The sequence below is a fragment of the Eutrigla gurnardus genome (genome assembly GCF_963514095.1).
Source record: "Eutrigla gurnardus genome assembly, chromosome: 5".
In the NCBI taxonomy this organism is placed as follows: Eukaryota; Metazoa; Chordata; class Actinopteri; order Perciformes; family Triglidae; genus Eutrigla; species Eutrigla gurnardus.
In genome coordinates, this window is record NC_139919.1 from 4,833,571 (window position 1) to 4,846,826 (window position 13,256).

A 13,256-nucleotide genomic window follows, 5' to 3' on the forward strand; every position below is an offset into this window, starting at 1 on the left:
TCAACTCTCCCAGTGCCTTCTGGGAATTGGTGAACAAACAACACTTGTCACTGTCATGTGTGAGTTATACTGTATGAATGACTGATGTCTTGGAGACCGACTTATCTCCACTATAGGGCATGACTGCAGTGTGTTGTAAGTCATTAGTTAGAATAACAGATGGAACTAATGTACAGTGAGACTATTATAGAGACCTTCATTATTGGCAAAAAGTAAATGAATGCCACTGTGTTGGTAGGCCTAATGAACAGTGGGTGGAGAGGCATTCAAATCCTAAAACAATAAGATTCGGCCCGCGGAGCTCAAATGAATTAACTGAGGGAGGGAGAAAGATCAGCCGCCTTCACTCATTTCCCCGAAACACATCATTCAAGGTACAATGCCTCCTACGATTTCTCAGCCCAAAAGTCAGAAACAATTACAAACCCAGCATCAGAGAAAGAGCGTTCCTCAAAGCTCTCAAGTTGTCTGCTTTGAGTTTTGAACCAATCGGGGATTGTTCAGGGGATATAAACAACAGCAGTCATTGGGCAAATATTGAAATCTGCGGATCCCATCAAAATTTGATCAAACTTGTCGGATATCTCTGCGGCAATGCATTAGTCACTGGGGGAAAGCAATCAGCCGAACAAAATGAGCTTGGATTGCATTGCCACTTGTTCTACACACAGCAGCCCACACAGTGAAACTGATATAGACTGAGAAAACATCTGCACATTGTTCATCAGAACACAGCAAATTCCCCACGCAATATGGTGGAAGCAAAGTAGGCCCTATTCCCTACTGCTCGCTAAAATAATTGTCTCCCATTTCCGCCTGCAGTTGCCATGGTGACACAAATGTGAGAAGAGAAATATCAGATTATTTGATGAGTTTCTCCTCCATAGCTTTCCTTTATTATTTGTATTCGTGTATTTTTTCCTCTTGCTATTTCATTCACACAGAAGACAAAATATTACAAAAGAAAAAGAAAGAAATCAAACAGACAATAGATGGATATGGATAATAGGAGTGTGATTCTACAATTTCATTCGAAATTGAGTCTTGATGTAAGTTGATTACTGATTTAAAAAATGATGCTTGATTCAAAGGGCTGTACATTTTGCGATCTACTCAAGTGCTCTTAATAAATTAACAAACACAAAAAGGCTCATTATGGCATGAAAGCTGAGTTAAGTTTAAATAAGACTATTTAATAAATTGATTGCAATCATGTAAACACGCAAGTTCAAAATGTAAAATTTACTCATGATAAAGTTGCAAATATACACTTTTAGTAATGTTTTTCACAATTCTCAGCGACTTCAATAATAAGTTGCTGAATAATGCTTCTTATTACATGAATGAAAGTGTCAGACTTTTATTTCTAAATTTACCCATTTTTTAAATAACAATGTAAAGAAAATCATCAGTCAAGAGTTGATTTAAAATCTTAGAAGATAACAATCTCCATTCTTACATGTATTTATTTGTTCCTCCTCGACCTAAATAACACAGTTAAGGCTTTGCTACATGTGTATTTCTATTAGGTTCCTAACCATGTGCAAGTGTCCACATGGGTCTCTATCATTGGGCCTCATTCACCAATATCTTCCAATTATATGACAGATACTGATGACAAATATCAGGAACTCCAAGGCATTAGCTCCTGGTGTGGTACAATTTTTTAATGCAATTCTGTTTTTTTGATTATTTCTATTGAATTAATAAAACACCTTTACAGTAGTTGGTCCATATAGCCAGATACCTTACCAAAAGAATCATATGTGTGCAATACAGCCAGTAGTCATGATGCAGCATTGCTCATGTTTACCAATATATCGTCTGCATACATATTTAATTTGATACTGCATCCAATGAAGTGCAAAACTTTCTTATTTTCTAAGTACAAATAGCAAAAACTAGTTATACTGTCAGGGTGAAATCATATATTAATACCAAAATGATGACTTTGACACCATACTGGCCATGAGTATCCTGATACTGAAGAAATACCACCGTAAAAAGTAGTGGAAGAATAGATGACGGAACATAGAACTTCAAATTATGTTTCTTCTTTCTATTATTAATGATTGAAACTAGGGTTGTCCCGATCACGTTTTTTTGCTCCCGATCCGATCCCGATCGTTTGAGTTTGAGTATCTGCCGATCCCGATATTTCCCGATCCGATCACTTTTTTTTTTCTCCCGATAATTTTTCCCGATCATATACATTTTGGCAATGCATTAAGAAAAAAAAAATGAATAAAACTAGGGATGCTCCGATCGGATTTTTGGGGGCCGATCCAATCACCAATCACAGAAATCATAAATCGGCTCCGCTCTCTGCAAAATCCGCTGCCCGCTCGTGGCCACTTGCTCGTTCAGCTACGCTCGTTTTGACTACAAACATGTGCGCACACCGGAGCGGAACGGGACGGGAACCGGACGGGAACCGGAGCGTACTTTAATGATAAAATGCCGCTGTGTGCTTGCTCCCACTGCCCGCTCGCTCAGCTCCACTTGGGTGGCTGTAATTAAGCTGACGAACGGCTGACGTTCTTGCATGTGATGTTGATACTTCACCTGCGCGGCTCGCGAAGTTGCGCACGTTGTATTTTGGAACAATCCCAGCAGAGCAGCGCTCTGATCAACAGACACGGGACGAGCCGACTGTGCGCACGAGGGTGGCTGATAAAAGCCCACCACACGTCACTAGCGTTGTTTACACTGGAACTTTGACAGGCCACCAGCAGGCGCAGAAAAACAGTCTCGGGTAATAAAAATATATAAATATGCGATCGGCTTTTCTGATCGGCACTTTGACGGATCACCGATCAACCTGTTTAGGGTCCATATCGGCCGATAATGATCGGCGGCCGATCGATCGGAGCATCCCTAATTGAAACAACTGAAAATATTTTGACAATGTAAATGTGAAGCATAGGAGGATGTGAAAGACCACAGGAGTACCATGGCATGTTCAGGCATCTGAATACCTGAGCAGGACTGGACAAAACTCTGAATCTGCTATATGTGCAAAGGTTGACATTTGTAGTTGAGATAACAGTGTTTTACCAAATAGATTTCGATGGCATTGGTACAGTCATAAATACAGTCAAGCAAGCGAGGGAGAAAGATTGATAGTGAAGCTATGCCCAGAGCAGTGGTAGTGACTTCCCTTGCATTGCCTTCCAGCTACTAAGTAAAGTGAAGGAGGTTTGGCCAAAGAGAAACTACAACTTCTACAAGGTCTCAACGTTTGTTTTATGACCTCATGTGGCTGCAAACAATGATTTTCACATCAGTGCACTTTGTTTTTAGTGCTGATAAGCTAAGCAGAAAATGTTAGCATGCTAATTCATATTCTAAGATGCTGAACATAATATAATAACCTCATTGTGATTATGGTGTGTGATAAAAAAAACAATGGGTTTTTATATTGCTAAGTGGATAGTTTAGTAATCTTCTGTTTTTATCACAAGTGTGCTTATCGAGCAGTAATAATGGCCGTCTCTCAGGAATCGGGCTATGGTCTCTTTGAATTAGCCATCCTCACTACCTAGCTCCTGTATGGCTCACTAGACCTGAGTCACACACTCACAGCAGTGTGTGTGTGTGTGTGTGTGTGTGTGTGTGTGTGTGTGTGTGTGTGTGTGTGTGTGTCAGTCAGTCTATCTGACAGCAGCAGCCTAAGGCCAGACAGCCTCCTCTCCTACACATTAACATGCAGAAACAAGTTCTTCAGAACATACATTCATTCATCATCTCGGCTCAGAAGAAGCTCATAAACATGCAGTCTTGTCACATCCATTTGGGCCATGAGTAACCCTGAGGGTAGACCTTTCTTACCTGGGGGGGTTTGCTGCTTGCTGTTAATGGGGACGACCCGGGAACCTCAAGGTCCACCACACACACACACACACACACGCACACACGACCCATTAGTCACTGTTTGCCAGAGGAATCACCAGCCTCCCCTCTCTGAGTTGAGTCAATGCCCCACAATAGCAAACTCACTCACACACACACACAGACACTCATGAAAACCATCATTCTTTATAGTTTTGACCTCCTCGCAAACCTTTAACCAATTTCCTGTAATGTTTGTGACCTTTGACCCTGCCCTCAGGCATTCCTTTCAATCAGTACCTCACTCACAGACTCACATACTATACGGTAACTTCAGGAGGTCTCTCCTACTGTCACATGGTCAAGAGCATGAGGGTTCTCGTTCGTATTTTTAGCCCTTCATGCACACTCTGATAAAGTCTGCATTTCTGCAGACTGTGCCGAAGGGAGTTACCCACGATTCATAACATGGTGACATTACATACAGGGTTACCAGGGGAAGCCTGGAAGTGGAAAACAAAACAAATAGTTATGGAAGCAGCAACCACAATGACTTGATGCTACTACGAGCAACTTTAGTGTTGTTTTGATGTTGTTCCCTGTGAACAAAAGCAGTAGTGTTTCAGAGCACCAGAGCCCTGAAGAAATACTCTCCCTCCCTGCCTCTCCAAGTTTCTGGTGAACCTGCATGATTTTGTCTGATTTAATTGGAATCCGAGTCGATGTCACTGCAGACATTTCAAATATATATATATAGAAATTGTCATCTTGCTGATGATCTTTGTGTGAGTATGAGATTTGCACAGTCACTTTAAGCATTCTATGTTGACAAAAACAAGTAAATTGCCTCTATCAGTTGGATCAGTCTGGAGGAACTCTAAAGGGAGGCATCATGGAGGATCCTGACTAGATGCCTGAACCACCTCAGCTGACCCTCTTTGACATGGAGCAGCATCACTACTCCCCCCAGATGTCTGAGTTCCTCAGCCTATCTCGAAGGCTGAGCCCAGCCACCATACGGGTGAGGGTCTGATCGTATTTTGCAATTTCACATAGTTATGAGAAAACCTTGCCTTGTTTGAATCCACTCATCAACCATGCGGCCATAGTGGAGCACCGTTGTTTGAAGCACTGGGCTACCCAGTGACAACGAAGGTCCTGACCAAGCGTCAGTATGTGACCAGTTTTGAGGGGAACATTTTTCTAATACTGATCCATCTGAACATGTCTAGAAAGAAACCTTCGGGGTTAGTTTTTTATGCTTTTAGAGGAGGATAAATGGCCACAATACTACATTTTTCTCATGGTTTAAAGAAAAGTAGTAGAATGGGAGCTGTCGGTTTAAAAAGCTGCACTACTAAATCTATAAAACATTCTCCTCGTATCTGATGGAGGGAAGCTTCCTGTTTGAAACACATTCCTAAAGTGCTCACTGTTTGAGTTTGAGCAAATGTTTCATCCTACTGCTAATTTGATAACACCATAAGTGAGGTTCAATGCACACAGGAATTTTTTTAATATTAACATTTTTAATTTGTTCCTCCTCGTTGTTACATTCAAATAAAAATGTCTCTAAATCCTTTACAGTAACTCAATAATGTTTCTTCTTGGAGGGTTCTCTTTGTAGTTGTTTGAGTATGTTTGTGGTGGTGTTTCTCATCTTTTGGTACGGTTGTGTGCTTTGAAAAGTCTTTAAAATAGGAAAAATCCAGCAGTTGAGAAGCACTGCAGCACCCCCATGTGTCTGCACAAGGAACTGCAACATGTGTTCTTGCAGGAAAGTGGGAAAAAGCAACTATGTTGTTGGATAATACAGTGAGGAGAATGAAGTACAAAACAGAGACTGATTCTTGAATTAATTAATTCAATGAAAACATACAATATAAAAATATGAACATTTCATGAAGCTGGATGTAAACTTTAAATTACATGTCAGAGTGAATTAGACTGTAAAAGTGCTTTTGGAGGGAAACTCATCGGTGCTGGTGATGGCATCCGGGTAACACATGATTTCAAAAGTTAAAATATAAACTGGTTAAATCCTTTCTCCTCCTCCTCCACCTCCTTCTCCTCCTCAGACCTCCCTTGAGGATTGGCCAATGGCAGGTGGCAGCTGAGCTGGGATTTCTCCTCCTCCAAGTGCTTAAAGTGCTGAGTGACGGATGAAAGTGATCCAAAGAGCCCCCGATGGCGACAGGGGCTCCCAACAGATCACCCTGAGACACGTCCTGATTGGCCGTCTCCCAAAGTTAATTGGGATTGTAAGCATGATGGGAGATGGCTGTAATCTGGCTTTTGTAGCCCAGGTCCAGATCAGTGCTGTCTGGTCTTCGGGGATGATTCAGGTATTACATGTTAAATGGTCGGTAATAATTTTATATTGCTGTGAAAACAATTTAATTTATTCAAATTTCTCACAGAAAAAATGTAAAGATAAGAAAAAGATAACATTTGAACACATCATGATATTTTACTGAATAGAGCATGACTGTAAATAAGTCCAGCTTAAGCATTATGAAATCCCTTCATCTGTTAATTAAGGCTCATGTGTAGTCGTTTGCAGCCTCTGGACCATCAGCATCACCTAGCACTGCAGCCACAAAGGCTAATGCTAGCTGAGTTTAACCCAGCTTTTTTATGTCTCGGTGCTAAAGTGGAATCTCCGGGGCATTTAGTCTCCATCCTGCCATCCTCTCATCAGCAGTGAAAGCCTCCATTTACAGTGCTGAGAGGGAATGCTCAGTGCCACAGGGCAGCGGTTACACAGACAGATTACCTGCAAATCCCACCCAGGAGGAACGGAGAGCAGCCACATCAGCAGCCTGCACACACACACACACACACACACACACACGGTCTGACTGACTAATGAGTGGACTAGCAGGGGAGCAGAGAGTCCACATAAGGTTGGGGGGGGGGGGGGGGGGGTGATAAAAAGTTATAATAACTATTGAAGGCTGTAATGTTAGGGCCGGACCATCTGCACGTTGCATCCTGGCTGAAAAAAGGACACAACAATATGATACAAAACTGAGAAGAAATCTGCAATCCGTGTTATGCCGAGGTAATCGTCTCTGTTGTAGCCCTGGTGACTTAGCAATATTTTGACATTACAAATGAAATTAATTAAATAACTATATGTCCTGTGAAATATGTTGGTCATAAATATAAACTGACAGAGAATTACCAGCTTGTGTGCAGTTCTGTGGAGCGTTTTAGCTCCTTTCAGCTAATTTTTTTTGCGTCAAAACACCGACCGTAGTCATAGCTAATGGTTGACGTCACAATATTCACTTCCTATATATGTCAAGACGGATCTAGAGCCCGGTTCTGTTCTGGTCTCAATCTCTAGTTTCAAGTCTTCTTCAGTCCAGCATGATGTTCATTTATGTTCCATTTAGAGTCCAACAGACCAGAAAACAGGTTAGCACACTTAGCTGCAAATTTCAAGGTAAACATACACTCAACAAAAATATAAACGCAACACTTTTGTTTTTGCTCCCATTTTTCATGAGATGGACTTAAAGATCTAAAATTCATTCCAGATACACAATATTACCATTTCTCTCAAACATTGTTCACAAATCTGTCTAAATGTGTGATAGTGAGCACTTCTGCTTTGCTGAGATAATCCATCCCACCTCACAGGTGTGCCACATCAAGATGCTGATCTGACATCATGATTAGTGCACAGGTGTACCTTATACTGCCCACAATAAAAGGCCACCCTGAAATGTGCAGTTTTGTCTCACAGCAAAATGCCACAGATGCCACAAGCATTGAGGGAGCGTGCAATTGGCATGCTGACAGCAGGAATGTCACCAGATCTGTTGCTCGTGCATTGAATGTTCATTTCTCCACCATAAGCCGTCTCCAAAGGCGTTTCAGAGAATATGGCAGTACATCCAACCGGCCTCACAACCGCAGACCACGTGTAACCACACCAGCCCAGGACCTCCACATCCAGCAGGTTCACCTCCAAGATCGTCTGAGACCAGCCACTCAGACAGCTGCTGAAACAATTGGTTTGCATAACCCCCCCAAGAAAACTCAACTGCATGCTCGTCGTCCTCATCGGGGTCTTGACCTGACTCCAGCTCGTCGCCTTAACAGACTTGAGTGGGCAAATGCTCACATTCGATGGCGTCTGGCACGTTGGAGAGGTGTTCTCTTCACGGATGAATCTCGGTTTACATTGTTCAGGGCAGATGGCAGACAGCATGTGTGGCGTCGTGTGGGTGAGCGCTTTGCTGATGTCAATGTTGTGGATCGAGTGGCCCATGGTGGTGGTGGGGTTATGGTATGGGCAGGCATCTGTTATGGACGAAGAACACAGGTGCATTTTATTGATGGCATTTTGAATGCACAGAGATACCGTGATGAGATCCTGAGGCCCATTGTTGTGCCATACATCCATGAACATCACCTCATGTTTCAGCAAGATAATGCACGGCCCCATGTTGCAAGGATCTGTACACAATTCTTGGAAGCTGAAAATGTCCCAGTTCTTGCATGGCCAGCATACTCACCGGACATGTCACCCATTGAGCATGTTTGGGATGTGCTTGACCGGCGTATACGACAGCGTGTACCAGTTCCCACTAATATCCAGCAACTTCGCACATTGAAGAGGAGTGGACCAACATTCCACAGGCCACAATTGACAATCTGATAAACTCTATGCGAAGAAGATGTGTTGCACTGCATGAGGCAAATGGTGGTCACACCAGATACTGACTGGTTCTGAGTCCCCAGACCCCCAATAAAGCAAAAAAATACACATTTCAGGGTGGCCTTTTATTGTGGACAGTCTAAGGCACACCTGTGCACTAATCATGATGTCAGATCAGCATCTTGATGTGGCACACCTGTGAGGTGGGATGGATTATCTCAGCAAAGCAGAAGTGCTCACTATCACACATTTAGACAGATTTGTGAACAATGTTTGAGAGAAATGGTAATATTGTGTATCTGGAATGAATTTTAGATCTTTAAGTCCATCTCATGAAAAATGGGAGCAAAAACAAAAGTGTTGCGTTTATATTTTTGTTGAGTGTAATAGCTAACTTTGTCAACATTTCAATAACAGCCACTCTGCCGTTTGTTTGCTCCTTCACTCGTCCAAATATACTCACTTCCTGTCTTTGGCACAAGTACCCCCTGCTTTGAGGGCACGATTGGAAATGTGTCATGTACAGTTGTCATCATGTGATCATCGTTGGTAGAAGTTGATATTTGAGAACACAATGTGGATTATCTTCAACAGCACACATTTGAAAGAAAAGATTAATAGAAATAGTTTCCGTCTCCACCTGCTCCTTTATAAAGTGCCCTGACATAACTTCTGTTATGATTCAGCACCACCAGCTGTGGGATATTGTTAGAAACCAAACTGCTGGTAAAAATAATTTGGATGAAAATGTCTTGTGTATGTTATTTAAAGGAGATGGTAAGTGGTAAAGAACAGCTTTAAGGATCTTAAGCATCTTTGTGAGAGGATTACAAACATGAAAGCAGCAGGACAATGTGATTAAATTGGGCAGAGCAAATATAGTTACCCAAATTGACAGCACAGATAATAAATTGTAGTTGTGCATCTCCGCAAAGGAGTAATTGTCCCTCCATGTTTATACCTTAAAGTGTCGCCGATACACTCTATTCTTAATTCAGGGGTGCATTATTGAGCAGTATCTAAAATGAGAAGTGTGCTGACGTTAACTGAATGTTCTGAACATTTCACACAAGAAAAGAAAGGATAGACAGAGAGTTACAACTGGAACCAAATCAGAACCACATGATACTCATTGTATTTTATTTTTTATTGGAAACAACAAAGGTTGAACTCAACTACATAAATAACACATTTGAGTGCGTGTGCTTTGACTTTACTTCAACCTTTCTACAAAGAATCAGACATGAATACAATCCTATTAGACCAGAAGTGCAGCCTCTGTTGTAGAGACTGTTACTGTTACATAAATAATCACAATGCTCACAAACACAATGACAGGCGGATACAAAATCATTTCAAGAGAGAGACAATAAAACAATATGAACTCACATTCAATCTTTGTTCTCAATGAGTTTTGGAGTGTACAACAGCAGGTTTACTCTCTGAGTTAGAGTTCACTCGGTATTGGTGTTTGTGTGATTTGAAGGGGCCAAGGAGGTGATGCTGAGAGCTGTTATTGATCAGCGGGGACAACGAGCAGGAGGATCTGCAAGGTTCTGTTGAAGGAGTCTGAGGACACAGAGAAGACACAAGGAAACCATATAATGCCACATAATAAAATTATTTCTGTGAAACCCTTCCTGTTAAGCATATCTTAAAAATGCTGTTTTTAAAAGTAAACATCAGGAAGCTGTAAAGAATAAAACATTTTTCCAGTTATATTGAAAAGTGTACAGTAGCTGATCTCCTCTAAACTTCCAGCCAAAAATATAATTTTGATAAATATTATTTAATGCTTTTTCATAGGGTCCTGATTGTTCTGCCACCGATGTTCAAGTATCAGCCAATGTTCAGTAAAATGTGAGAAGAGGAGATCTCATGTCAAGTTTTTTTTTGTTTTTGCTTTGTATTCCAGCAATATATTTGGTAGGGCTGAGTGTCAAACGATTCAAAACCTGTGGGACCAGAAAGATAAATGACAGAAGGCGTTTATGCACCAGGAACGACGCAAAGATATCACTTTTCATCAGACAGAGTACAAGTACTTACATGTCAGTACTTTATGAAACCGAGCACCAATATGAGTATTTACAGTTTTTCACAATTGTTAACACACAAAAAGTGCAAATTCTGCACATTTGCACAACCTTCACTTCATGTCCTAATCGCTGGACCCAATTTGACACAACTTCACACTCCCTTATGTGCATTAGACTCTGATGTTCCTTCTTTACACTCTGATGTCAGTTACACATCACCTTGTTGTCAAAACTCTACACACAATGTTCAGTTGATCTCAAAGCCTCAACCTGCAACACACAAACATTCAGGTCTGTTGAGCCGTTTGGAATCAGGACTGCAGCAGAAAAGTGTGTTGAGCCTCCGTTTAGTTTGGTGAACAATGGAGAACTGCCCTCTACTGGACTGCATGGGTATTACTCTCCTCCAATCACAAGCACATGGTGGCATCATGACTTTTTGTAAATATACATGCCACTGCCTGTGGCGTGTTATCTGTACGCAATTCGAGCTATCCGCGTGTATGTGTACATTTCGAGCGAAACGACCCATCACATCCGCGTGTTTGTCAGCGCCCTCTAGCGAAACGACCCATCACATGAACGCAAAAAGGCGATTGTGCGTAGTGATAACACGCCATAGTGGCATACGAGTTGGCGTGTCATATATACGCTACTTCTTGAGATCAGTCTGACAAGCATGCATTTGCCCACAGAAAAGTGTAGCTGGGGCTCAAGATGGCCAACAAGTTCTGCCTCCACATTGCAGGTCCTCAGTTATCACACAGATCTGTTGATAGCATGTGTGGATCAAATGTTGCTCACTTGCAATCTGGTGTTTCTGAAAGCACGGTCCAAACAAGCGTTTGTTCAAGCTGTCATTGATGCTCAAAGCCAGCGTCAGATCATTACAACATAAAGTTGAAATCAATCAGATAACCCTCTGTTCTCACAACATCGGCATGCTCTGCAAATGTTGCTCTATTATTATGACTTTGAAACCTGCTAGGTTCAAAATGGGGGATCCATACACTTGGCTGCATTTATTTTACTTTAAAAAAATCCTCCCACCTGTCATGTCTGCTCAAGCCTTGTTATTTGATTATATTGGTTCATTGTGCCCCCCGCAACCCTGAATACAGGATAAGCGGTAGAAAATGGATGGATGGATGGATGGTTTATTGTGTTCTCGTGTACATTTCCTGTTTTATTTTGTTATTTCCTGTTCCCTACTAGAAGACCTACCTCTTGTTCCCGGTGTCTGTTTGTGAACTGTATTATGATTATCATCACTACTACGGGTGTATGATATATTGCAAAATAGCAAAATGTTTTTCAGACAAATGGAACGACACTTATGATGGCGGCAGGGCAGAAACAGCGCCACATATAGGCCTGGAATATGTACTACTGCGTTACTACAGCATGCTGAGTCATTACAATGGATTCATTAGGATGCAGATTTTCTTGACACGACACCAAGAAAAACCAAGGGCAAAGATGGCTTTGGTACGTGTGGACGAGGCCTAAAGCCCTGATTATGCTTCCGCGTAGTGATAACGCAACGGCAACGCAACGGCCACGCAGTTGCTTGGAGACCGTGATGGTTCTGCGTTGGGTTTACGTGTCGAAATGCAATTCAAAGCCACACCGGTAAAGGGCGCTATGGTTTTTGTAAAGACTGACCGACCGACCGAGACTCTTGGCGTATATCATCGTAAGCTTCGTTATAGCGTATTTGTTTACTTTCCGGCTTTAAACGTCCACAATTTTTCAGAACTTGGTGTTTTATTTCTTTGTGCAAAAGCGAGAAGGTGCAAACAATAAAACGAGGTGAAAACAATAAAAGTAGCATTTTAAAAGTTTAAATGGCGGTGTTTATGAGTAGAAACCGGATAGCGGTCTCCAGCGGATGTAGTTAGCGGACCAATCACAGCCAAAGCCGCTGCGTTGGTGTTGCGTTGGCGTTGCGTCGCCTCGACGCGCGTCTAGGATTTTTGGGAGGTACACGTCAGGCCCTTGCGTTGGACGTAAGGGGGTCCGCAAGGACGTAAGGGGTCCGCAAGCCCCCTTGCGTTGTGTCGACGCAGAAGCATAATTCAGCCTTAAGTCTGTGTCTTCCCCTCAGTTCGCTGCCAGATTCTCTTTGTTCCCCAAAGTTCCCAGCGTTGTTGCTTATCTGTAGTGTTCCCTCATTTTGACCTGATTTTGCCTGATGCCTTTCCCTGATGCCTTTGTTCGGTTTGCTCCACTGATTGCCTATCCATGTACCAACCTTAAATACTTTTTGCCAACTCTCTCCAGTCTGCATGGTTGGGAAATCTGTACCAAAGAGTATTCATCTTCTACATTTTTTTCTGCACATTTAAATACATATCGTTTTCATGAAATACTTTACCATTGTTTGTCTCTGTAATTGAAGTCACAGGAGATAATGTTGCTTTCAATGGCTTGTTAGGTTTTACTGAATATTTTAGTGCAACGTACTGAAAGAATAAATAGGAATGGGAATAAATAGACAATTACAATGTTGATATAATGCATGATTTGTTAGAGGGTAGCTTACAGTATGAGCTTCAGGTGTTAGAAAGGGGTTTGATCTCTATGTCGCCATTTTTTAATAAAAAATAATATTCTAAATAAATATAACTTCTTACTAAAATATAGTGCAGTAACTTTTTGCATTGCACAATTTCAGCGTGACGCAGGAGACGTGAAAAAAATAAAGTGGTCAA

General features: G+C 41.7%; 1 protein-coding gene across 1 annotated transcript in view; it reads right to left on the reverse strand.

Moving 5' to 3' along the window:
• Positions 1 to 9,635: 9,635 nt before the first annotated feature.
• slc7a11 (solute carrier family 7 member 11) overlaps positions 9,636 to 13,256 on the reverse strand; it is a 31,257-nt gene continuing 27,636 nt past the window's right edge. Inside the window, exon 12 of the mRNA XM_084009562.1 lies at positions 9,636 to 10,072. Within this exon, the coding sequence (XP_083865688.1) occupies positions 10,017 to 10,072 (56 nt within the window). The 3' untranslated portion in view covers positions 9,636 to 10,016. The remainder of the gene's footprint in view (positions 10,073 to 13,256) is intronic.